This window comes from Populus trichocarpa, chromosome 14 (genome assembly GCF_000002775.5).
Source record: "Populus trichocarpa isolate Nisqually-1 chromosome 14, P.trichocarpa_v4.1, whole genome shotgun sequence".
NCBI classification, from domain to species: Eukaryota; Viridiplantae; Streptophyta; class Magnoliopsida; order Malpighiales; family Salicaceae; genus Populus; species Populus trichocarpa.
This window is the reverse complement of record NC_037298.2, coordinates 14,223,886-14,251,861: the sequence shown is the minus strand read 5'-3', so window position 1 is coordinate 14,251,861 and position 27,976 is coordinate 14,223,886. Positions and strand designations below refer to the sequence as shown.

At 35.0% G+C, this 27,976-nt stretch overlaps 2 protein-coding genes and 1 pseudogene across 3 annotated transcripts in view; 1 reads left to right on the top strand and 2 right to left on the bottom strand.

Annotated features, from left to right (window-relative positions):
• Nucleotides 1–2,261: 2,261 nt before the first annotated feature.
• LOC18105388 (deoxyuridine 5'-triphosphate nucleotidohydrolase-like) lies at nucleotides 2,262–2,633 on the bottom strand (annotated as a pseudogene).
• Nucleotides 2,634–7,019: 4,386 nt separating this feature from the next.
• On the top strand, nucleotides 7,020–9,249 carry LOC7455674 (glucan endo-1,3-beta-glucosidase 7). 2 transcript variants are annotated; one of them, XM_002321232.4, is made up of 4 exons: nucleotides 7,020–7,113; nucleotides 7,286–7,950; nucleotides 8,042–8,365; nucleotides 8,817–9,249. In XM_002321232.4, exons 1-4 carry the CDS (start codon nucleotides 7,047–7,049, stop codon nucleotides 9,123–9,125), a joined length of 1,365 nt encoding a protein of 454 aa, XP_002321268.2. In that variant the 5' UTR covers nucleotides 7,020–7,046; the 3' UTR covers nucleotides 9,126–9,249. The 2 variants fall into 2 exon arrangements, with proteins under 2 accessions (XP_002321268.2, XP_052303085.1); XM_052447125.1 differs by having other exon boundaries at nucleotides 8,024–8,365.
• Nucleotides 9,250–18,760: 9,511 nt separating this feature from the next.
• Nucleotides 18,761–27,976, bottom strand: part of LOC7455672 (uncharacterized) — a 45,444-nt gene continuing 36,228 nt past the window's right edge. The window contains exon 3 of the mRNA XM_052447023.1: nucleotides 18,761–18,779. Coding sequence (XP_052302983.1) covers nucleotides 18,777–18,779 — 3 coding nt within the window. The 3' untranslated portion in view covers nucleotides 18,761–18,776. The remainder of the gene's footprint in view (nucleotides 18,780–27,976) is intronic.

The window sequence follows — 27,976 nt, the reverse complement described above, 5'->3', positions numbered from 1 at the left end:
CAGAAAGAAGAAGAAAAAAAAGAAGAAGAGATCTGAATATTTTGAGAGAGCAAACCGTGAGAGAGAAGGGAGAAAGAAGAAGAAGAAGAGAAAAGAGGGAAATAGAAAGGAATTGAAGAAATAAGTTTAAAGGTAAGATTTAGGTTGTTAAATGTATAAATATGGGTTATTGAACTTTAATTTCAGTTTTGATGAATGTTAGGGTTTTGAAAATTTATGTTTTGGGTTTAATTGATGAATTAAATTGAATGTTATGGGGTTGATTGTTGTGGGTAATTGATTATTTAGTTGATTATGGAAGATTATGATGATTTTGAGTTATGATTTTGTTTGAATGGTGAATTTGTGTTAGAAATAAGGAAAGAACAGTGGGTTTTCTGTTGAAATTCTGGGTTGGAGGTTGAAGATGATGAAAATTCAATATGGTCCCTCAACTTGTGCAAATTACAGTTTAGTCCCCAAACTTTGGAAAATTTACAGATTGGTCCCTGGAGCCTATTCCGAGATTCTGAACATAATAAAAGATGAATTATGGGCAGAATTCCTGTATAGTTATGAAATTTTAACACTTTCAATTTAGTCCAATTTGACAAAAATTACCATTTGACCCTAAAAATTTGGTAAAATTCCAGAATGGTCCCTGGAGCATAATGAGATATTCTGGACAGAAATGAGGATTAATTATGGTCAGAATTTCAGTATAGTCATGGATTTATGACAATTTTAGTTTGGTCCTTCAATTTGACAAAAGTTACAATTTGACCCTTAAAAATATGATAAATTATAGATTGGTCCCTAGCTGTAATATTAGCTTTTGCAGATTGGTTTGATGAATAATTGAGGGTTATTTAGTGAATTATTACCAATTTTATTATTTGTTTTATTATGGATTAGATTACGGGAAAACCATTAATTTTTGGGTTTTTGGGATAATAACTAGTTTAGTTCAAAAACATATAGGGTTATGGAATAGATCCTTAAATAAGTGTATTAAATAGGTTATATGTTCTTTTGAGTCATTCTTGAATATGTCTCCTTTATATTAAGATAATCCTAATATTCTACCGGCGGGACGTCAGTAGGATTTTCTTCGGTGTCTGCTTTTGACTTTTGTTTGCTTTCGAGTCAGGTGAGTGGATAATTTTTCATATGCATGAAAAATATTATAAATATTTGATTTGTTAATATGAATTGGATCATGCTTCTTAATAATATATATGTTGATTATTATCCTTGTTTTGATAAAGCATGATCAATTGTTAAATCTGAATTCTTGATATGAACCAGTATATATTTTGAATTGAATTCTGAATTGATAGCTCCTCATTTGATTGATGTCATGAGTTGAGCCTTGAGATATGAATATGTCTGTTTGATTATGATTATGAACCTATGGTATGCCAGTCAGAATACCCATGCTAACAGGGTAGTGTTAGTCTTTGTGCACATCGTATCTGAACCCTAGTTGGTCGGGGGAGTCACCAACCTGTGTGGACTGATCATCCCACAGCACAGAGCCTCATGCTCATTGCATTTTGATTTTCTGACGAACTTTACATTCTGATATTCTTGTTATGGCCTATTTGAGAAACCTTCCTATAAGAACCTATTCTGACGAGCTTTACCTCGTGTGTGTATGTTAAACGTTATCTACTCACTGAGTTGTTGAACTCACCCTCTTATTATTTACCTTTTCAAGCTTATAGCTTGATAGCAGGTCATTTTTGTTGGACCTTCCGAACCTGCTCTTTGGTTGTACTTTGTGCCTTTCCTTTATATTTAGTTAGTGCTCCAAAACTCTGAACTTATATAAACTCTTGTATTAAGACAATTCAATTATATTATGAAGTTGATTTTGTTATTAATGTTGCGTTGAACTCTGATTGACTTATTTGAAAGATAAGTTTGTGTATAAGTTTGGGTTCGCATAGGTTTGGAACCTTGGAGGGGAACCTTACCTATGTGCCGGTCATGGATCCGGGATTCGGGTCGTGACATCTTTAGGTTCTGATTCCTTGTTCCTTGATCTAATGGGACGTGGATCAGAGTATTTCTTATGGGTATATCTTCGGTTTCTTTACATTTACTAGTTATTAAACTCAATCATGACAGCTTGACTGGTAACCCATAACCTTGTCTTTTGCTAGGTTGACTCATTAACAAAAGGAATTCCTTCACCAAACCCAAAACTTTTACTGCTTAGTCCACCATCTGTTAGCCAAATTTAAACACCAAGAAACAGAAACATTTAAGAAAAAACGTTACAAATCACGGGCAGTAGATCCAAACCCTCCAACACCTCTCACAGTTGCATCAAAATCCTCGAATTCCATGACATCAGGAGTTGCAATTTTCTCAAGAATCAACTGCGCAATTCTATCGCCAACCTTTACCTTGAAATCAACATTAGAGTGATAACCCTAACAGGGCCTCTGTAATCAGCATCTATGACATCAGCACCCGCATCAATCGAGTGCTTCCATGCCAATCCCGATCTGGGTGCTAGAACAACAAAACTCAGTTTTAGAAACAAAACCAAACCATCTGTGAACATAAATTAAAAGTTACGAAGTGAGATTTACCAATACGAGCATAAGTTCCTTAGGTATAGCAATGCTCAAATCTGTAGGTATAAGAGTTTTAATATTAAAAATATATATTTTTTATTTATAAGTATTTTTAATTTTAATATTAAAAATATTATTATTTTGGTTTATAAATATTATTATTTTTATGATGATTAATATTAAAAATATTATTATTTGTATTATAAATATATTTGTTTTTATTATAATTAATATTATTTTCATTATAAATTTTATTTTTTTATTATAATTAATATTATTAATATCATAATTAAGAAATTTTGAAAATATATCATTCATTTTGAAAAACAACCATAAATTTGATTTAAATGGTAAAATTATTATTATTATTAAATTAATAAATTTGAAGAAAAATATTATTATTATCGAAGAAAAACAATAAGTTTTATTTGAGGGGATTAAAAACTATAAAAACTGAGGTCATATAAATTAATATTATTATTAATATCATATACATTTTTAAATTCATTCATATTAACTTTATAAACTACTGTTATGACGGAGATGAACCAAAAGAAACAGTGGCAATTGGGAAGGCATGGATAGAAACTATAAAAGAAGCATCATGTAAAAATATTCTTAAAAATTGATTTAAAATTAATTAAAAAAATCTACATATTAATAAATTAAAACGAAAAAACCAATTAGAAGGTTGTTTTTTTAAAAAATTGGTCCGTTTGATTTTGGTTTTATGTTTTAGAAACCAACAAAATTAAACCAAGAAATCATACCCAAAAAACCAAAACTATATATAACGAAACTAAACAAATCATTTTTTATCATACCCAAAAAAATGGATATTAGATATTCGCATGTGAAGAAATTAACTACTTAATTAATTATATAGGTACATTAATTCAATGTAATAAAGAATAATTCTCAATTTTTTATTTTTTTTTATTTTATTTATTTCGTGGAAAACATAATGTACAATGGACAATATCATTCTTCAATTTATTCATTATTAGTGATTTGGAAACGTGTGCTACAACACAATTACATGATAGTAATTTTGTGTTGTAGCGTACTTAATTAGCGCACGTTATCGCATGTTTATTTCTACAGAGAGGGAGGCTTTGAAACTTGCAAGGATAATTAACTTGTCTTCAAAGAATTTATAAGCTGATGCAATGCTTGTGCTAGTTGTTAACAAGCTAGCTTCGAAGTGTTTCTCATCGCACCGTAACTTTCCAATCGATTTGAGTTCTCTGCCTAATTCTCTCTTGTTTTCCACGTAACCAAAAGGCAAATACACTTTAAAAATGATATTCTAGTCTCGTTATTAACACACGAGTGCCGAACAACAATTTTACACAAATAATACCTCTTTTTATATGATCCTCATGTGATTTCTCAACACAACATCTTCATAAACAAGAATACTACATAAATATATTCATAACATCATATCTACATGTTTACAAATCCAGATCCATGTTCCAATATAGTTTTCATTACAAGTCCTTACAAAAGTATCGAAAGGCAAATATTCATTATAACACTTAAGACAAACTATTACATAGCTCTTTTCAAAATATGAGAACCCATGAAACCGTTTTTCTATGTACCTTGATTGTGTGATGCGCCTGTTACAAAAACAGCATGGATACAAGAACTATAAATAATCTAAACATAATAATAATAACTAGAAGGATGTTATCGTTATTTTTTGTTATCAACTCAAGGTGAGTACATTCGTTTATTCACTTCTCAAATACACTGTGCAACCCTCATTACTTCACTACATGTATTATCCTCATGCATACACCCCAACACCTCCATAGGAGTGGTAGGGAAGCAGTTTAATCTTCGGTTGGGGTTAATTACTTCACCTTAACTCGGTCATTCATCCTCGATGCTTTTAACCGTAACTAATTGCAATATCTAAACTCGGTCACCCGTCTCGGATGCCGTTAACCAAAACCAACCACACAAGTTAACTCGTCATCTCTTACGGATACCATTAGCCGAAGCCAATCATCATAATCAACTTGACTATCCATCTAGGATGTCATTTAATCAAACTAATCATCAACCATAACCCGGTCATCCATCTCGAATGCTATTAGCCGAAGCTAATTAACAATCACAACCGGGTCATTCTTCTCGCTAATCAACAATCACAACCCGGTCATTCATCTCGGATGCCATTAGCCGAAGCTAATTATCAACACAACCCGTTCATCCATCTCAAATGCCATTAGCCGGAGCTAATCATCAACACAACTCGGTCATGCATCTTGGATGCCATCAGTCAAAACTAATAAAAATTCACAACCCGGTCATTCGTCTAAAATGTCATTAGCCGAAGCTAATCATCAACAGAACCCGGCTATCCATCTCGGATGCCATTGGCTGAAGCTAATCATGAAACATGACTCGATCATCCGTTTTGGATGCCATTAGCCAAATCTAATCAGTCATTTGTCTCGGTCATCCATTCGGATCTCATTAGCCGAAGCTAATAATTTATTCATCAGAATCGCATAATTTCAAGCAATTGTGTTCATGCTTGAAATTGTGTGATTCTGCTGGATGATAAGAACGTATTGTATGTTGGAACTAAATTGCATATGGTTGTTCATGCTTGAAATTATGTGATTCTGCTGGATTTTTAATAGCAAACTGTATTGGAACATGGATGTGGATTGAGCTGGTTTCTATTCCAATTCTCCTCTAAGATAAGCTGATCCAACACTAATTTTTTGTTGAGTTTTTAGTGTCATTGTCGATTCAAAAATCGGCAGCAAAACTGTGCTGCTGCCGATTCATAAATCGATAGTCAAAAACTGTGACACCGCCGATTCAGAAATCAGCAATTAAGAACTTTGTCGTTGTCGATTCAGAAATCAGCAGCCGAAAACTATGTTGCTGCCGATTCAGAAATCCTACATCTAACGAACTGCATCACCTCGCGATCTATTTGTTTCAAGAATAACCACATTATTTAATTTACTCAATATCTTAGTCATATATTAATTATTTTACTCTTAACCTTTAAAATTTAATACTTCTAAATTCAATCAATTAATTTACATAATCTTTTCAAAACTTAAATATCCAGCTAACTCATCTCGATTGCCAATAATTGTAACACTTTCATATAATTACCCACAAATTTGGTTATTCTTCCTCAGTTACCAATAAATCCAATAATTTCATTAGAATTACCCATCATCCGACTAACCTTTTTTGTTAGCCAATCAATCCGGTAATTCCATAAGAATTACCCCATATCCGGTTAACATCTTTGTTAACCAATAAACCCGGTAATTCTTTTAATTACCCAAGAAATGTGGCTAACCCATTTTGGTTGCCAAAATCAATCCGGTAATTCCATATGAATTACCCAGCATCCGGCTAACCTTTTTTGTTAGCCAAATAATAATTCTGGTAATTTCACATAAATTACCAATAATTCTCATTTGTAATAATCACTAAATTTACTCATTTGCTTCATTCTTTTAACATCAATTAAATAAACAACATAGATATTTAAGGAAAATTAATAATTGCAAAATAAGATGACGAATCACCTACCTTCTGTTCGTGATAACCCAACTCCTCCTGTCTGATAACCAGCTCCATACATCACTCATGAATCAATCAAATGTCATTATATTATTAGTCCATCAATATTTTTCTTACGTGCCAAAATGCAAAGCACATAATTTATTTTTCATTCGTTCTGATAAAAATTTATATATTCTCATACATAACATTATCATTTCACATACAACCACATATTTAAATCAAGTTAATTCTTTTCTTGATATATGTTCATAATTCCTCCATCAAATAATCTTTTTATTCTTTATGCCTCCACATCATATTATTTATTTTATCTAAACATATGTAAGAACTATATTCAAACACAATTTAAACATCTTGTCTTCATGCTTTCTTTTTAACTTAAATAAACCCAACAATAATTTAGTCTTTTATAAAAACCGAACTGATTAATTATTATGTTCATTAAATTTTTTATTGCCTTGGTTAATCGTATATATTCGAATCTAATAGATAAGTACGTTTTCAACCATTTTTAAAGTGTATTTGCAGTTGTTGTTTTTTGTTCTTAGGGCCATTGACCTGCCTTTAATTTGGTTATGTGGAAAACAATAGGGAAAGGCAGAGAACTCAAATCGATTAGAAAGTTATAGTGCGATGACAAACACTTCAAAGCTAGCTTGTTAACAACTAACACTAAGCATTGTCACAACCCATTGCATCAGCTTATAATTAATTCTTTGAAGACATGCAATAACGTGTGCTAATTAAGTACGCTACAACACAAAATTATTATCAAATAATTGTGACAATTTAATTCACCACCCGAAGTCATCTTTACGCTTCTGTCCTCGACTTGTAGCATATTCTATATTTAATGCCCACTCCAGTTTAAAAAAAAAACAGAACAGAAACCGCTCCTCCTTAGCCATGGTGGTGCTTCCTTATACTGTTGCTTTCCTACTCCTTTCCTGCTTACAGACTGTAAAAATCGCAAGTAAGTTTGTGTCTCTTTCTATTTTAATTACCTCCTTCCATTTCTAAAGAATTTACCTTAACTGAGCTGTCTTCATTTCAGTCTATGAAAACAAAAAATGTTGGTGTTCTGTTTTGTCGTTTAAAAATTGATGTTTGATCATCTGCTTTAAATTTTGCTGCTTTTTGTGCAGACTCGCAATCATTCCTCGGTATAAACTATGGCCAAGTTGCGGACAACCTTCCACCACCATCATCCAATGCAAAACTTCTTCAATCCACTTCAATCCAAAAGGTCCGATTATATGGATCGGACCCCGCCATAATCAAAGCCTTAGCCAACACCGGAATTGGAATTGTTATCGGCACTGCAAATGGTGACATTCCAGGGCTAGCCTCTGATTCCAATTTTACCAAGAGCTGGATCAACAAAAACGTGCTTCCCTTCTATCCAGCTAGCAATATCATCCTCATCACTGTTGGCAACGAGGTCATGACTTCCAATGACCAGAATCTCATGAACAAGCTCTTACCAGCAATGCAAAATGTACAGAATGCTCTAAATGATGCATCGCTCGGGGGTAAAATTAAGGTCTCCACAGTTCATTCGATGGGAGTGCTTAAGCAGTCTGAGCCACCTTCTTCTGGAAGCTTTGATCCAAGTTATGGGGATCTGATGAAGGGCTTGTTGGAGTTTAATAGTGCGAATGGTTCGCCTTTCGCAATAAATACCTACCCATACTTTGCTTACAGAAGCGATACAAGGCCTGAGATTCTTGCTTTTTGCCTTTTCCAGCCGAATGCAGGACGAATGGATGGAAACACTAAGATCAAGTACATGAACATGTTCGATGCTCAGGTGAGAGTAAATCAAATTGCAAGTGCGAAAATTCTGTATCAATAGATGATCTAATAAAAATGCTACTGACAAGTGGTTTAATCAATTGCAGGTGGATGCAGTTTATTCTGCACTGAATTCTATGGGATTTAAGAATGTTGAGATTGTGGTGGCTGAGACTGGATGGCCATTTAAAGGAGATGACAACGACGTAGGGCCAAGCATTGAGAATGCCAAGGCTTACAATGGCAATTTGATTGCACACCTTCGATCGATGGTGGGCACTCCACTCATGCCAGGTAAATCAGTGGATACATACCTCTTTGCTCTTTATGACGAAGACTTGAAACCTGGACCTGGTTCCGAGCGATCACCTGGAATTTTCAAGACTGATCTCACCATGGTTTATGATGTTGGACTCTCTACAAGTAACCAGGTAAGAACAAAATTTATGTGCATTTCATTGGTATTTCGAGTTTTCAACAGCCAAGTGTTCTATTCCTGAGCTTTCCTTTGATTTGGCTTTTAAATTTCTGTGTCTGGTTGGGAAGATGGGTTTTAAAACATCACTACGCATTTTGTTTGTTAATATAGTGGACAGTTCCTTTTCAAGAAAGAAAAAGGCCAAATTGTACTCAAAAAAAGCCCTTGAACTTAACTTCTGAACAAAAAAACCCTTGAACAAAAAATCAATGACAAAAAAAGAAAATCTCATGCTCTCTATGTCTCTATTAATAATGATAAAAAAATAGTAGAAAGAAATATTCAATTGTTTAATATATCTTTATCAACAATTTTTGAAATACATAGAATCATTATTTATAGATAAATAAATCCAAAATATTGCATATTGCATATTCAAAAACCCATTTAATTTATTGAAACAGACCCAGTCACCAGCAGCATCACCACAATCTTCACCAACAACAACCAACACCACCAATAGCACTACCACCACCACTACTACTACCAGTACCACCACCAGCAACAATAACAGCAGCACGAGCACGAGCACGAGCACGGGCACGGGCACGAGCACAAGCACAGGCACGGGCACGAACACCGTTACCATCAACATCAGCAGCAGCAGCGACATCAACAAAGTATATTTAATTAAGATTTTTAATTTAGGTTTGTTGTATGGGTTTACAAGACTTTCTTTGATTTGCCTTTTTTTTTATTATTTGCAAACTTAGAATTAAAAGTTGTAAAGAAACGATGAAGATGGGTTAGGTTTCACTCTCTATTTTATAAGTTTCTCTGTTGATTCTATTGTTTAGGAGTAAATTGAAAAAATAATTGGAAAATCTGTTGATATTTGCTGGTTGAGTATTATTATTAATTTTGTTTTTAAAAAAACAATTTAGCCAAAGAGAGAAGAAAGGAAAAGTTAAGTTTATGAGCTAGCTTCATTTACATTTTTACATGGCGCGCTCAGTTTCCAATCCAATGGGACGAGAAAAGATGTTGTTGTATTTGGCATTGTGACTTCTTTATATATTTTATATGTTAAACATTTAGAAGATTTGACTAAGAAAATTAAATTAATTTTTAATCCATCTTTACTTTGATAAAAAAAAATGACAAAAACTAATTTGGGGTATTTACATCCATCAAGATGGGTCTGTAGGCTGGTGTCCCGGGTCTTTGCCTAGCTTGGCAACATAAGCATGGACAATCTGAGATTGAGATGGATTTGGTGGTTTTGATTAATGTTGCAAGAGGTTCTTCAACTTCTTTGATGGAGGCTAAATCATGTGGTTGATTGATTCTTCACAATTTTCACCACAATGAAGCACTTTCTAAAAAGCACGCCCGCAAGCGAGCGAGCGCGCGCACACATGCATGTAGGGAGGGAATGATGGGAGAAAAAGAGAGACGTGATCTTTTTTCTAACAAATGCAGAAAAATAACGATGATACATCATAAGTGTGGCTTCCAGCCACAGCCTAAAATACTGGCAAATAGGCTCATTGCTATATTCACCATTCCTGCAGCTTCCCTCCGTTCCACTGTATCATTACAATTAATACATCAAATGGATCTCTCTTCCAGTGGGTTCACCAGTCACAGCTGGATGTGGGATTTAAAGCAAGTAAACATTTCAATTGTATGTTGAAGGCCTCGGTCTTGGCGGTATATAAAAAGAGTTACCAAGATCAATTGGAGTTTGTAACATTTAATGGGTTCCATCTATCAAATACAATTCGCCCACCCCGGCCAATTCTTCCATGAAATCTATATGGTGGCATTGATGTATCGTTCTTCATTGACGAATCTGCTTGTGGTACAATGCCTGCAGCTGCCAACCTTTCTGGAACCAGAGGCTTTGTGAACAAAAGCACTGGCTCAAGAGGGTCCTGTGTTTATCCATAAAATAAAAGAATTTAACAGCATATTTCATATTCAAGAAAGGACAGATGGAAGCACTGGCTGTTTGCATGGTCATCTGAATCAACAAATTCATCTTCACTTGAATCGAACTTGGAAGAGAGAGGGAATCCAGGAACAGCCAAGCTGTCTTCAAGGAGCTCAGTTTCATGCTGCACCAATGAAGTAAAGGATTACAAACAAAACACAGAAATTACATGGCACAACATACATCCAAATAAACAAATTGATATGTTGAATAATAGATGATCCAATAAAAAGAAGGGAAAAAAGGAAACAAAGAACCACCCATAAGGTACATGACAATTGGTGAACGTCCAGAATAAAAAAACCGAGGTAATTTTCTTGAAATGATGGAACTTTTAACATCATACAATAAACAAGTAGGTGCTCTTGTTTTGGGTAATGCTCCACAAAATGCTAAATACACCTCACATCAAATTCAAAAAGAAATTTTGCATGTCTTTGCTAGAAATGTTCAGTCTTCAATTCGTCATGAGATTGGTGATGCAAGATTTTGTTTAATTGTTAATGAAGCTCGAGATGAATCTATAAGAGAGCAAATGACCCTTATTATTAGGTTTGTTGATAGAAGTGGATTTATACAATGAACAAGAAGTTGGATATAATTCATGTCAAAGATACAACTACTTCAACTATTAAGAAAGAGATTTCCTTTGTTTTATCTCATCACACAATCTTGATGTTCAAAATATTAGGGGTCAAGGGTATGATGGTGCTAGTAATATATGTGGAGAGTGAAATAGTTTGCAAGCTTTATTCATTAATGATTGCCCTTATGCATATTATGTACATTGCTTAGCTCATCAATTACAATTGGATCTTATTGCTGCAACTAGAGAAATATATGATGTTCACACTTTCTTTCAGAATTTGATTTTTATTATTAACATTGTTAGTGCTTCTTGTAAGCGTAATGATGAATTACGGGTTTTTCAAGCAGCTACAATTGAACATTTAGTTGATATCAGTGAGATTGAAACGAGTAAAGAAGTTAATCAAGTAGGTGGTTTGTAATGACCTGGAGATAGCAGATGCAGTTCGCACTTCAAATTAATTTGCAGTTTGATAAAAATGTATGGGGCAACTTGCTTGGTTCTTGAAAACATTGCTTTAGATAGATCAACTTAGGCCCCGTTTGTTTGTTGGAAAGTAGTTTTCTTTTGGAAAGTGAATTCCGGGAAAAGTGAATTCCGGGAAAGTATTTTCCGATGTTTGGTAGTGTAATGGACAATAAGTTGGAAAACACTTTCTAGTGTTTGGTTATGTCATGGAAAATGAGCTGGAAAATAACTTATTAATGTTTTATTTTTCTCAAGTTTATTAAAATAATGAGGAACAAATCTTACAAATTAAAAAGTTGAATGAGAATGAAATTGAAAAAAAATATAATTTCATAAATTATCTCAAATAAAATAAATAATAATCAAAATAATAGAGATCAAATCTAAAAAATTAAAAAAAAAAATGAAAGATGAAGAAATTAAAATAATAATAATTAGCATTTCATAAATTATTTAAAATAAAATAAGTAACAATCAAAAGAATGAGGACCAAATTTGATAGATAAAAAATTTCAATAAAACAATGATAAGGAAAAAGCAAATAGCAATTATAAAAATAAGGACCAAAGTTAATATAAAAATTAAATTTTAAGAGATGAAATTGAAAAATAAATATTCAAAACAAATTATATATAGCAATCAAAAGTTTGAGGATCAAATTTGATATAATCAGCAAATAATGACATTTCTAAATTTTTCACAACTTCCGGAAAGTGTTTTCCGCCCAAATTTTCCAGGAAAACACTTTCCTGAAAACCAAGCTAAATTTTCCTTTGACTGAAAAGTGTTTTCCGTTGACCAACTTTTCTAATGGCAAACAAACACAGGAAAGTTTGGAAAGTGATTTCCCGGAAACCACTTTCCGGAAAACAAACACAGCCAAAAGGGAAAATACTTTCCTGGAAACCAAACCAAATTTTTCTTTGACTGGAAAGTGTTTTCTGTTGACCGGAAAGTGTTTCCGTTGACCGGAAAGTGTTTTCCGTTAACTAACTTTTCTAATGGCAAACAAACACAGGAAAGTTTGGAAAGTGGTTTCCCGGAAACTACTTTCCGGGAAACAAACATGGCCTTATTCTGAATGTGGTGATGCGACTTTTTCATTTAAGTTGCTAATGTCATTTGATTTTGCATTCATCTTACATATAATGAAGAATGTTATAGGAATTACTGATGTGCTTTGCCAAGCCCTGCAACAAAAATCTCAAGACATTTTAAGTGTTATGCATTTGGTGACTACCACAAAGCTTTAATTCAGAAGTTAAGAGATGATGATTGGGAAACTCTTTTAGAAGAAGTGGCATTATTTTGTAAGCATCAAGACATTGAAGTTCCTGATATGGATACTTGTTTTTCTAATATGGATGATCTCACCATAAAAAAAATCAGTAACAGTTGAGCATCACTACCGAGTTGATATATTTACATCTATCATTGATCAACAATTGCAAGAGCTAAATAATAGATTCAATGAGCAGGCGATCGAGCTTCTTAAGTTGAGCATAGCTTTAGATCCTAGAAATGACTATAAATTTTTTCAATGTTGAAGATATATGGTTACCTGCTGACAAGTTCTATCCTGAAGATTTTTTTTACCAAGAAAAAATTCATTTGAGACTTCAGTTGCAGCATTATGAGCTTGATGTACACAATCATCCAAAGTTAAAGAACATGTCATCGATTACTGATTTATGTCAAGGATTGGTTGAAACAGAGAAATCAACAATTTATCCACTAGTTGATAAGTTGATTCGACTTATTTTAACTTTTCTTGTTTCGACAGCAACTACTGAATGAGCTTTTTAGCGATGAAGATTGTTAAAACAAGACTTTGCAATCGGATGGAGAATGATTTTCTTTTAAATTATTTGATTGTCTATATAGAAAAAGAAATTGCTAAAAGATTCACAATTGACATGAATATGTAAGAATCATTCTTTATTATTTTTTACTTTATTTCCAAGTTTATCAAACATAAATAATGTTTCGCTTTAGCTAATGTTTATTATATACTTTGTATGTTTATATTTGATAGGTATAAAGACCAACAACATTAAAGTGATGGATACATTAAGAAGATGAAATTAACTTCAGTACTTTGACTCAATTTAGTATTGCTCCAAATCTTTTACCTTATACAAATGTCATTATATGTTTGTAGTAAGTTATTTAAATAAAACTAAATCATGCAGGTTTTTTTTTGACAACTCATGTATAATAAATTAAAACAAATATTATATCTTGTTATATTAATTATAGTCTTCCTAACAAATAATCCTGCTCTTGCTTATAATTACTATTGTGTACTGCCGCATACATATAAATAAAAAAATTTGACTAAAAATAACTTAAATCATTGTATTATTCTCAACTATTACGCTATTTTGAATATAGCGACTATAAATTTAGTGCCTACTTTTTTTTTTTAGGCGTCTGCTCCCGACAAATTTCAGATGGCTTCATAGACTTTAATTTTCGAAACCCAGCCATGGAAGGACTTGAAGCTGCTATATGTCATTTGCCTTGTGACTATCCATCTGGGGGATTGTCTGAACAGGCATTAGTTGGATGTGCTTTATGAGATTCTAAAGACATGCTGATAACATTCTGACTTTCTCCTTCTTTCTCCTTCAGGTACTTTTAGGTGTTTTGAGCGTGTGGAATATTTCATTTTTTGGATATCCTGCACGAGCGAGTGTTTCTTCACTAGATCTATTAGCGTTACCATTCATTCAGTCAGCAACCGGTATACTTCTCTGATTAAGATTATTTTGTCAAGATTAAGATTCACAAGGACAACTTTTTAAGCTTTGAATTTATAGTTATACTTATCTGATTTCAAATCAATTTGTTCACAGGAGAGGTTGGAAATAACCATGATGAACTCATGTCCAACTTCTTCGCCCAGCCAGATGCCCTTGCATGTGGAATGTTAGGTTTAAGCATTTATATATCTGCTAAAAGGATAAGAAAAAAGATACAATAAATTATATCTGCATGCTATAAGGGCCAAGACATATTACTGCTGTATCTGATTCATAGTGCAGGTGTTGTCTACAGTGATGTCGAATTATTAATTTATTTATATTTTTCGCAGACCCCAGAAGAGTTGTAAAGAAAAACAAGTTCTGTAGCATCTCGTACCTCACAAGGTGAATCCTCAGATTTACTACAGCATAGCTTTACCAATTACTCCTGAATGATTAATCTTAAGCATTGCTTTTTCCTGCCCAGACCTTCTCTGGCAATAGGCCTTCTCTCAGCCTTCTGCTCTCATCATTAGATGCTTACAAAATTGGTGACCCAGTAAAAGGGGTCAGTGCCCGGGAAAATGAGCGGGTGAATTAGTGACCCAGTAAAGGGGTCGGTGCCCGGTAAATTAGGTAGATGAATTAGTGACCTGGTAAAGAGGGTCGGTGCCCGGTAAATTGGGCATATGAATTAGTGGCCTAGTAAAGGGAGTCGGTGCCCAGTAAATTAGGCAAATAAATTAGTGGCCTAGTAAATGGGTTGATGCTCGAGAATTGGGTGGATAAATAAGAGATCTGGTGATGGGGTCGGTGCCCGGTAATTGGGCGAATGGATTAATGACCCGGTAACGGGGTTAATGTCAAATGTTGGATGGTTGGATTTTTGGACAGTCAAAAGTAATGGACTGGACCTGGGGTCAGTGCCAAGTTTGGGTAAATGTGATAGATGCATCATAAATGAGCATAATGGGAGGAACTAGATGTCCGGATGTTTGGGACTAGTGTCTTGGTTAAAGGGTTACTAATAGAAGCAATTATCGAGTCGATAATTGGTGTACACGGTATAATGTTAACATGAAATCTTAAAAAAAATTGAAAAACATTTTATCGGAAAAATAAAATGGTATTGTGATTGAATGTGTGAAAATGTGTATTGTGATTGAATGTGTGAAAATGATTGGAATGTCATTATAATTCTTATTTTTGGACTATTATAGCATTATACCCTGTTCTGGGCAATAAGCATTATTGCCTGGTGAGGATCGAATGCTTGGCAAGGAGGAATGAGAGTGGTTGTGTGATTAAGAAATTATTGTCGAACTTTGATTCAGAAAAAAAAAAAAACATGTTCCTAAACAGTTGGGACGGGTCAAGTAGAATTGTTAGGGTGATCCTGGATGAGAAGTTATTACTTGGTATTAATCAGTTAGTGCTAGTACACTATATACTAGAGTGATATTGTTGATTAGTGTCCAATAATTACTGAAGACGTTATGATGGGGACACCAAATCTGAAATATTATTTATACATGCGAATGATCATAGACGATGGAGGATAGCCCAAACAATTGAGAGATTGGGCTTTAACTTATGTTTTGGGTTTAATTTATATGAACTTTTAGTTGAGTTTTATTAGTTTGGCTTTATTTGTTGGGTTTGATTTAATTATTGTTGGGTATTTTATTTAGTGGGTCATAAGCCCAGTCGTTTATTCTAGTTAGGGTTTTAGTATAAATACCCTACTTTTCTAAATGTTAAGGGACAGTTTTTGATGATTAATGAAAATTGCAGATTTTGCATATCTCCAATCTCCTTTCTTCTCTTCTTCAGCTTCTTTCTTTTCTAAAGCTTCTTTCTGTTCTTGCTTTAATTTTATTTTTTTATTGTTCCGCATCAAATTTGGTATAAAAGGAAGGCTTTTAATTGTTCTTACAATTAAATGGTCTATAATGTTTATACTAAACTCTAGATCCGGTTTGATCTGAAAAAAGGAAAAAAAATCCTTGTTCAAAACCTACTGTTCTGATCACAAGAACCTACTGTTCAGTGTTCAAAATCACTGTTCATCGTCTCCATCATCAAACCGGACGCCGATACCCACAACACCCATCACAACCAACATCGATTCGGGTTTACAGCAGCAAAGGCAGCGCCTCAGCCAGTGTCGTCCTCTTCAGCGCCAGCGACCGTCCACAGTACCATCGTCGCCCCCACCATTAGCGACCAACAGAGTAGTAGAACCGACCGGCGGCAACCACCATCTTCAACAGACTGCGGTGGTCCTCGCCTTCAGCAGCCAAATCAGAACCACAAACCACCACCTTCAGTGCTCGCAATAGTTATTCGTCTTCACCAGCCACGCCTTCTCTCAACAGCCACCAAGATCTACAACAGTTCTCACAGCAGCCAAATCAATTCACCTTCAGCAAACCGCCTCTCACAGCAGCAGATCAACTCAACCCAGAGACTCACCATGGAAGACCAGCATCTTAATCCTTTCACCTGTATCGGGTTACGGGGATTAATTTGTTGACTGATTTCCAAGAGCAGGTTTGTGTGAAGACGGCAACCAGATGAAGGAAACCAGGAAACCAAAGAAAACTCTCGGCAAAATTAATTAGCCCTGCCACGTCATCAGCCATGCCACCCTGCCACGCCAGACAAGATCATCCCCGTCACCCACCACGTCAGCAAACTGGCCATGTCATATGTCGTGTCAGCAGTCCATTCATCTAGTTTGCCACATCAGCTCTAGCAAACTCCAGCTTCCTCCCACACTCTAGTTACTGAATCACTCTCTCATATTTGTTGAAGTTACTTTTCTTGGTTTTTCACTTGTCATTTAAGTTATTATTAATATTACTTTTGTGTCTAGAAAATTCCAAAAAAAAAAAATTCTCTCACCTAACAAAGAATATTATTATTTTTGTTCATCAACCTCTTTCATCAGTGATAGTTAATATTCTATTCTATTTGATAATTATGAGTTCTTGCTTGTGACATCGTGTTTGATTAATCATTTACACTTAAGAATCTAGTACTACATGCTTATAATTTTATTAGTGTAATTTGTTCTTGATTAGTCTCCACATTTTAAAAAAAAGAGATAAAAATAAAATTAGCTTTATTTTTGTATTGTGATTTTACATGCAAGAACCATTTGTGATCTCAATTTCATTTATAAGTGAGTTTTGCATGCATTTATGTCATGATGATCTAGTGTCCAAGCTTAAGTTTACATTTACTCTAGACTCAACCCTTAATGATACTCTTATGACAATTTAAAGAAACTGCAAACTTAGGCTATCAACATGTTTAAAAGAATTGAACCCCAAGAGAGTTTTCGAATAAGGCACTCAAAGACCAATAAATATCATAAGAATAATCATTATGGACAAGTTCACTCTGAGCGCCACCAATATGACTATCATTTAGGTTACTCTAAACACGATGACTTTGATGAGCGAGTCTTGAGTCCTAACAAAATAGAAGCTCCCACTTTTGACGATCGTTATGACCCTTGGATATTTGATATGTGGATTCGTGATATGGATAAATTCTTTGAGTGGCATAAATTGTCTGATAATAGAAAAGTTAGATTTGCTAAGATGAAACTCATTGATGAAGCCAAAGTTTGTTGGAGAGATGTTGAGGATTGTTTAGAGATGAGAGGTAAACCTCCTATAACTGATTGGATCAAAATGAAACAAAAACTTCAGGAGAAGTACCTACCCCAGTCTTATAGGAATAAACTCTTAGACCAATGGAACAATCTAAGACAAGAAAATAAGTCTATCAATGAGTATATAATACAGTTTAACGATTACATGATTAGATGTGCCATAAGAGAGAATGAAGCCATGACTTTGCGTAGATTTTGTAAAGGCTTAAATGATGATCTTAAAAGAGAAGTTGTGTTTCAAGGTGTATCTACCCTTAACCAAGCTTATACCTTAGTTCAAAATTACAAGTTGGTCACGAAGAATCAGTGGATGAATCGTCAGGGCTCTTATAGTATCCCTACTAGGTCCCAATTCAGAAACAGTGATTCTTTGTTAGGTGCTCCACCCCACAGACCTAATCCTAGTAGCACCCAACTTTGTAAGAAAGATAAAGGTAAACGAGTTGTCAATGAAGTGTCTAAGGTGAGTTCAAAGGTTAAGTGTACTAATTGTTTAGGTTTTGGTCATATCTCCTTAGATTGCATGTAACAGCACGACTTTTACAAGCCCAAAACAACAGTAAATTTTTTTTTTTTTTTGTACTTGACACACATCGTGTCGGTAATCGGCGAACATGTTCCCTTCACATCATCAATATATAATCCATACATCAACAACAATCAACATTTCATTTAAAAGTGAATCTTACATAAACTTATAATATTATGTTTGCATGATTAGAAGTTCGCATTTAAAATATACATGCATAGTCATGAGTTTGTATTCTATCCTACAAATAGTCATCACGAATTTAATCTAAAAGGATCTAATAATAGTTATACATTCAGTACATTGATTCATATAAAATACATCATGATTTAGAATGCAATTACATGATTCCTTGCAAAAGTAGGTTCCCATGTATCGGGTTTCCTAGGCACCTTGTTGGTATGACGTCCCTACTGCAGTATAAAACATTTACAAGAATGCAATTACTTAATAATAATAATAATAATAATAACAACAATAAGAAAATGGTCTGGCAGTTTAACGAAGCATTAACATTATCTCATGTTTGAAGCGTGACATTTGTAGTTCCTTCATGTTCTTAGTATACATAACTTGCAGTATATATATATACACCAATTCTTGCAATCAACTATAATCTTAAATCCAGCCATTCTTTTAAGACATCATTTGTCGAGGTTAACTATTCACTCACCCCGGCCATCCCCTGCAAATTCCATCAGCCAAAACTAATCAACCGTTTGTCCTAGTCATCCCTTGGGATGCCATTAGCCGAAGCTAATCATTCATTTATTCCGGTCATCCATTCGGATGCTATTAGCCAAAGCTAATCAATCGTTTGTCCCGGTCATCCCTTCAGATGCCATTAGCCGAAGCTAATCATTCGTTTGTCTTGGTCATCCATTCGGATGCCATTAGCCGAAGCTAATCAATCGTTTGTCGCCGAAGCTAATCAATCATTTGTCCCGGTCATCCCTTCGGATGCCATTAGCCGAAGCTAATCATTCGTTTGTCCCGGTCATCCCTTCGGATGCCATTAGCCGAAGCTAATCATTCGTTTGTCCCGGTCATCCATTCGGATGCCATTAGCCGAAGCTAATCAATCATTTGTCCCGGTCATCCATTCGGATGCCATTAGCCGAAGCTAATCAATCGTTTGTCGCCGAAGCTAATCAATCATTTGTCCCGGTCATCCCTTCGGATGCCATTAGCCGAAGCTAATCATTCGTTTGTCCCGGTCATCCATTCAGATGCCATTAGTCGAAGCTAATCATTCGTTTGTCCCGGTCATCCATTTGGATGCCATTAGCCGAAGCTAATCAATCATTTGTCGCCGAAGCTAATCAATCATTTGTCCCGGTCATCCCTTTGGATGCCATTAGCCGAAGCTAATCATTCGTTTGTCCCGGTCATCCATTCAGATGCCATTAGCCGAAGCTAATCAATCGTTTGTCGCCGAAGCTAATCAATCATTTGTCCCGGTCATCCCTTCGGATGCCATTAGCCGAAGCTAATCATTCGTTTGTCCCGGTCATCCATTCAGATGCCATTAGCCGAAGCTAATCATTCATTTGTCCCGGTCATCCATTCGGATGCCATTAGCTGAAGCTAATCAATCATTTGTCGCCGAAGCTAATCAATCATTTGTCCCGGTCATCCCTTTGGATGCCATTAGCCGAAGCTAATCATTCGTTTGTCCCGGTCATCCATTCGGATGCCATTAGCCGAAGCTAATCAATCGTTTGTCGCCGAAGCTAATCAATCATTTGTCCCGGTCATCCCTTCGGATGCCATTAGCCGAAGCTAATCATTCGTTTGTCCCGGTCATCCTTTATCCAACCATAGTTATCATTCCTTTAGGCCGATATTATAGAGAATCCATATTCATCCATTACTCATATGTTACTTTCTTATGCATGTTCATTTCCTCATAATAACATACATACATATATCATGTATATTTTCAGAGTTAGTATCTCAATGTGCAAGTGTTCGTATGACTCAATTCCTTTATATAGTATTCACGTGAAAGTCTACTGTTACTGTCTAACTTTGAACTGTTGTTGTCCACTTTCCAACTGTTACTGTCTAACTTTGAGCTGTTACTGTTTGACTTTGAACTGTTACTGTTTGACTTTTCCAACGGTTACTGTCTGACTTTGAACCGTTACTGTTTGACTTTTCCAACTGTTACTGTTTGACTTTGAACTGTTACTGTTTGACTTTTCCAACCGTTACTGTTTGACTTTTCCAACTGTTACTGTCTACACTTTGAACTGTTACTGTTTGACTTTTCCAACCGTTACTGTTTGACTTTTCCAACCGTTACTGTCTGACTTTTCCAACTGTTACTGTCTGACTTCGAACCGTTACTGTTTGACTTTTCCAACCGTTACTGTTTGACTTTGAATTGTTACTGTCTACACTTTGAACTGTTACTGTCTAGACATTTGAACTGTTACTGTCTACACTTTGAACTGTTACTGTCTAGACATTTGAACTGTTACTGTCTACACTTTGAACTGTTACTGTCTAGATATTTGAACTGTTATTGTTTACACATTGAACTGTTACTGTCCAACTGTTACTATCTAGACATTGAACTGTTACTGTCTGAACATTCATCAGATTTTTAACTATATCTACACTTATAGAACTCTATTTCAAGCGAGATTAGTCTCGTTGGAAAGCTAATACACGAGGCTACAAGTTCTTTGAAGGAAGGAGAACCCAGTTCTGCCTTTGAGATAGTCAAAATTGCTCATCAACAAACACTACCCTACAGGGTCTGTCAAGACCCAATCTCGGTTGATGACCCATAGCTGGGGTTCTACAGCTCCATATTGAGCAAGACCAATTTCTTAGTTAGCTAACATCCAAAACTACAATTACTATGAGAAACTTGATCTTAATTCTCTCATCCTTCTACTCGAATTCTCTCCAAATGTTAGGAGACGAATTTGTCCAGATTCATCAACTTTTCCATTTACACACAACATCCACAATTTAACTCTTTCTCTATCATCTCAACCCCTGGTCATATCACATATCGTTTAAGACTGTAAAAAAAAGAATATATTTATAAGAGCCAATTTATCTTATTTATTTCAATCTTCCCTCTTAACGTCAAAATAAAACATTCTTGTCGATTTTACAAACTTTCCGAACAATATTCTTCTAAACACAATCCTTGACACAGTTCCTATAAATCATAAATAACAAAAGAATAATATTCCAAACAATCTATACTGTCAAGTTATAATGCATTGTTATGAGTATAACATATCCAAATATTAACTTCATCAAATGGTGAAATTTCCAGAAATATGGGTTTAACCAAACTGACCTCAAACTTGCAGACCTACTGTGCGAGATATACAACGTCTATACCAAATGTTTGTTTCAGATCTCCACCGTTCAGAATCTAGTCAAAATCAGGAAGAACAACATATTCAAGTTATAGACTAATCCAACGGTGGCCGAAGGAGAAAACAGACAACAAAGAAGATTGTCCAGAAGTGTATTTCCCAAATATGTTCCTCCCTCGATATCTCTCAAACGGGGACTGATATAGAAAATCCCTACGGTGACAATGTACACGACATGGATGAGAACAACATACCCGAATATCGTGCTGATCCAACGGTGGAGGGTGGAGTTATAGCTGTCGGTTGATTTACCATCAATATATCTTCTCTCCAGCCTCTCTCTAAACTCTCTCCTACTCTTGCCAGTCCCCCAAGAGAGAAAATAGAATGATATTTATAGTTCTAACATCTTGTTAATTGCACATTTATCCCCACCCCTTTTTATCATTTATACATAAACTCTCAACCTTCTGTTATTTGAATATTGACCTCTCTTGATCTTACGTATTCATTTTGTCCTCACAAATGTTTTTTTTTTCAATGATTTAGTACTATATTCACTTTTCATTTCATTAATTTCACTATTTTTATCTTGATTAGGTTTCTTTAATTTAATTTAACCCATTTTACTATTGGTTAAATTTCTCATCTTTTAAATACCCAGAAAAATTATAACCGAGGGTTTACATTGCACCTCTAAACCCTTAGTCATCCAAAAACATAAGGATATAGGTAAAGAGGAATATTGTAGTGTTGAAGTGTATGAGCCTAATCTTGAGGATTTTAGTGACCTGGATGACGAGGATGTGCAAGAAGAGAGACTTAACACAATGAGTCCACATGAGCTTGAGACTGAGGTTAAGAAAGAGTCTGATATGTCTGCTTCAATGGTAGAGGAAGTTTTAGGGAACTCTTCAGTGGAATCGCCTATAGAGATACGTATGGTCTTAGAAGAGTCTCATGATATTAGTCATCCTAAACTACCTGATTCCTCATCCCACATGCTTGGTGTCCAGCACATCATAAGTTTAGAGCAACATATTGAGCTTTTTGACCCCTTACCACATGCACGTGATGAGGAAGATGAGATAATCCTAGTTTACTTGATCGTGTCCATACCATATCTACACAGATTTCAAACAATGTTTGTCACATTCCACACCCTCAATCATTTAGTGTTCATAGTTACAAACCTAAGAAGCCTATAGAACACCCTCCCATATCTCCTCACGATAGGATGTCTAAGTCAGCTGAGTCGTTACCATATAGGGTTCATAATTTGCATATTGAGATCATGAAACAAATTCAAGCAAGTAATGAACAATACAAATTTCAAGCTGATTTACTTAAGTATCATGATGCACTTAATGTTGGAGATTATTTCATGATACAGATTAGACCTGAACGGTGTCCTTTGAAAACCGATCATAAATTGCAAGTAAGTAGTGCTAGACCATTCAAAGTGTTGCAAATGATTAAATCAAATAATTATGTCATTAAATTGCCATTAAACTTTGATATTAGCTCTACTTTTAACATGAAAGACCTCAATATTTATAAAATACAGTCTATCCCTGATGCTCCTTTTGATACCCCTACCTCATTATCCATATCTTTGGCACAAAAGGAACATATTAATGCTACTTTGAATGCACAAGTTGTTTTTACCAGGGATGGTGAACTTCAGCAAATCCTAGTATATGGGCTCGACGACCAGATTCAGACTATACTTGGATTATCAGAGAGACATCACAACAGCTTGATCTTTATCTTTGAGAGCGTTATCGGAGTCGTCTTGGCCTATACTCGACGGGGTCGAGTTCTTCCAACCCCGGGAGAATTGATGGGGACACCAAATCCGAAATATTATTTATGCATGCGAATGATCATAGACGATGGAGGATAGCCCAAACAATTGAGAGATTGGGCTTTAACTTATGTTTTGGGTTTAATTTATATGAACTTTTAGTTGAGTTTTATTAGTTTGGCTTTATTTGTTGGGTTTGATTTAATTATTGTTGGGTATTTTATTTAGTGGGCCATAAGCCCAGTCGTTTATTCTAGTTAGGGTTTTAGTATAAATACCCTACTTTTCTAAATGTTAAGGGACAGTTTTTATGATTAATGAAAATTATAGATTTTGCATATCTCCAATCTCCTTTCTTCTCTTCTTCAGCTTCTTTCTTTTCTAAAGCTTCTTTCTGTTCTTGCTTTAATTTTATTTTTTTTATTGTTCCGCATCACGTTAATGGAAGGGCACTAGGGATCGAGGCTTTAAACACAAATTCTTATTGAAGGTTTAGATTGAAGAGTTGGTGCCTTAGTCTATAAAGTTGTTGTAAGGCATTAGTGACTCGAACAAGGAGAAAGGAACCGTAATTGATGAAACCGAAGGGGAACCTAGTTCCTTTCATAGGAACTAGTTTTATTCAGTGTTAGAAATAAAATTGTTAGAATGGAAGATATGATGTGATAGTATGGGGTATCAGTAATGGGGAGTACTCTCATTAAATATGACGGATAGTAAAACAGGTTATGATGTAGGTTAGCAGGATGACTTGATCGAATGGATGAATATGTAGATCTCAAGATGGATATTCGAGATGATGCCGAACAGAGTAATTGAGATGTTCATTGTCATAGCGATGACTGGACTAAAGTGATTAGTCGATTTCGCTACTAGTAAATGTGAAATAGAGGGGTGATTCTACATAAGGATAAGGGATGACTATTTCAAAAAGGATGGGTGGTATACCCAACTAGAAAAAGCAAGAGTGAGTGAAGTTGCGGAAATACGGAGGTGCATTATTCTTCAATGAACTGAAATCTTGTGGATAAAACATGTTGAGGTTTTGTGGACAAAGAGCATGTTTTGACATATGACCTAACAATATTATAAAAGTTTAAGGAATAAGTGGTTCTACTTTTATGTAATTATAGTTGTTCAAATTTACATAAATATTAGTTCTGTGTAGGACTCCTACCATGAATGACAAGAAGAAGTTTTCCATTACAAGATAGTTGTTTTAGGAGTAGTTCGGATATTATTAAATTTCTGGGAGTTGTAACCAAACGAAAAAGGTGTTTATGTTTTTTTCATTTCTTAGTCATTATGTTTCTATTACATTAAATGCTAATTTATTTCCTTAACCATTTATTATTTATTATTTATTATGGTACATTGTGTGGAACTAAGATGTTATAGATATTAAAAAAACCATTTATTATTTATTATTTATTATGGTACATTGTGTGGAACTAAGATGTTATAGATATTAAAAAAAAGAAAAAAATCCTCATTTTTCACGAGTTCAAGGCTCATGGAAATTGGATTTATCACGAGGAAATCTCGGGGTGTTACCACTTATGCTTACTTGAACTTGGTATCCCCTGCTCTCCACGTTCCACTCCTTGTACTCAATTCAAGTTGCCCTTTCTAACCATGTATTTGTCGGTGATTGTGTTTGTTCTTTCATTGCTTTATTGTCTATATAAACTCCTTGTGGTCTAATAGCAAAAAATACATCATTTTTAGTTGTTGGCTATCTATGAACACAGAGTTATTGTGCAAGGCTTTATATGGGGCATCAATTCTTTTGACCAGTGAGGAGATGAGTTAAGAAAGGTGTCGCACGTCTCCGCGCAGCGTGGCGGCGAATATTCTTATATGTATATAATGGCAGATGCGGGGAGACAAAAAATTCTCGTCTCGTATCAGTGGAACATTGGAATGGGAATCGCCACCTAGTATTTTGGTCACTAGGTACCCTACTGGTCTCAGAGATCGGGCACGGAGACTGGTTGCGTAAAGGGAAGGTATTAGCACCTCAACTACGTCCTACCTAAGGTAAGCTGCATTGTTTTGTTGTCTGATAAAATCTAAGGTCTTGTTGTGGTTTCTAATTGTCAATCTTGTCTGTCTAAGATTTAAGAAAAGTCTTCCTCAATAAGGACGTTCTTATCTTAATGGGGTAATTCTAGCGTCCGAAAAAAAACAGAATTTAATATTCAGAATACGTATTACTTGTAATGTCGTACCCTAGATACTAAAAGTCAAACAAAGTAAAATTTTTGTTGTTTTTGAAATTTTGGCCAATGTTCTCCTGACTTTAATAAACTGGTTATTAAAGCCAAAATGCATGCTAAAACATTGTTTTTTTGGTGTATGAAAAACACAATATGATTTTTTAGCTTTGAGACACTTGGCCGTATGCACAAAAACATTTTTTTCTTTTTTCAATTTTTTTTTAAGTTGACGAAAACCCGGTATTTTAATACCGAATTTTGTATTTTTACGACATAAAATACAGACCGATATTAAACAAAGTAGCGTAAAACAAAACGCGGCGGAATCACAAAATTTTAAAAATATTTTTTTTTGTTGGGTCAGACCCAGCCCACCATTGTTGGGTTGGACTAGACTCAGCCCAAGATCCATGGGTTGGGCTTAAATATTCAGCTGGGCCAGAATTGTCCCAGCCATGAACAGTGCTCTCCACTGTTCACAGACTACGTGACCAGTGGAGAGCATGGAGGCGAGGTGAAACAGAAGAAAAAAAAAAGGAAGGGGGAAGGGCTGACCTACGGTGGCTGCAACCGTTGGTTGTGCTGCTGGGGACGACAGGCAGTAGCACTGGTGGTTTGCAGTGGTTCTTCTCCCTTTTCCTCTCCGTTTTACTTCTCTCTCTCTGTTGTCCTCTATTTTTTTTTCTTTGTTCTTCTATTTCTTTGTCCTTTTTTTTCTTCTCTCCTTTCTCTCCTCTATCCTCCCTTCTGTTCCCCTCGTCTCCCCTGTATTTATAGGTGAAAACAAGGGAGAGACATGGTTGGGGCGGACACTATGCTGTCGCCCCACGACTGCCCGAGGAGGCACGTCTCCTCCGTTTATCCAACACGTGGGAGGCCACGGGTCAGCTCAACATAAATGAGGTCTTTGGTCGGCGTCCTTTTGAACTAAAAGGAGGAAGAAAAGGCGATGAAAATACAGGGGAACGCAACTCCCTTCCCTTGTTTCTCTGCACGTCCAGAAGAAGAAAGTCTACAGTGTCGTTCAAAATGGCACTGTTTCGGGCTTTTCTTTTCTTTTTATGAACAGTGGATGAAACAGCGCCGTTTTGGGAAAAACGCGCCGTTTCATTTAAATGAAAACGACATCAAATGTGTCAAAGTCCAAATCAGTCTTTAATTTTTGATTTGATCAATCAAGTCCTTAATTGCAATTTTGATTTTAAAAATCAATTCAATTGCATTCCTGCCAAATTCAATCGTTGGCCCTGAAGTTGACCGCCTTTTCCAACTTGGTCCTTGGTCTCTGATTTATGCAATTTGACTCTCAATTGATCAATAAATCTCTAATTTCTTCAATTTGGCCCCTGATTCGGTTTAATTGCAGCCCCTCTATTTACACGTGTTTTTCATTTTGGTTATTGGTTTCGGATTTCTTCAATTAAGTCCCTAATTGGCCATCAAACTTCAATATTTATGCAATTAAACCCCTGATTTGACCAAATTAACTCTTAAAAATTATAATTTGACCCCAGAACTTTAATTTCTTCCAATTAAAGTCTAAATTAACTTCAAAATCAATTTTTCTTGCAATCAAACCCTCCATAAATTCAATTAAACCTTCAATAAAATTTAATTGAGTCCATAAATATCTGATTTTGGACTTTTCTTCCTCAAATTAAATTTTATTTGTTAGTAGGGCTCTCATCAGTCAATAAAATACTGTCAAATTTCAATTTTTGTATTTTTAGACCTCCTCAACCAATTTTTGATCATTTTTTTAGCGTTTTGACATCCTCTTTTTACTGTTATATTTTTTAAAATATTTTTGATTTCTTTGTATTTTTTTGAAGAGAGAAAAAAATGTGAATTGAAGAATAACTCAAAAATGGGTTATGAGAAAAGGAATGAATTGGCTTTCGAACTAGTTGTTTGATCCTTTACCAAACAAACATGTTGTCATGTTGTCCGAGAGTTATACTCTCTTATGAACTAAATGCTGCCTTTCCTGTTCTTGCTTTTGCAGTTTTCCTTTTGAATATATTTACGAGAAAAATATTTTTTATCACATTTACACTTTCAAACTGCTGTAAGAAATTATTCACCGTAGCCAAAGCGCTATTCTCCCTGAACAGTTGTAGTTAGTTAAAGAAACATAAAATCAACCCTAATTACGGTACTGCCACTGAGATTGAGTTTCACATGCAGGAAATTAAGTTCGGATGTTCCAGCCAATCATCCAACTATTCTTCCTCGGA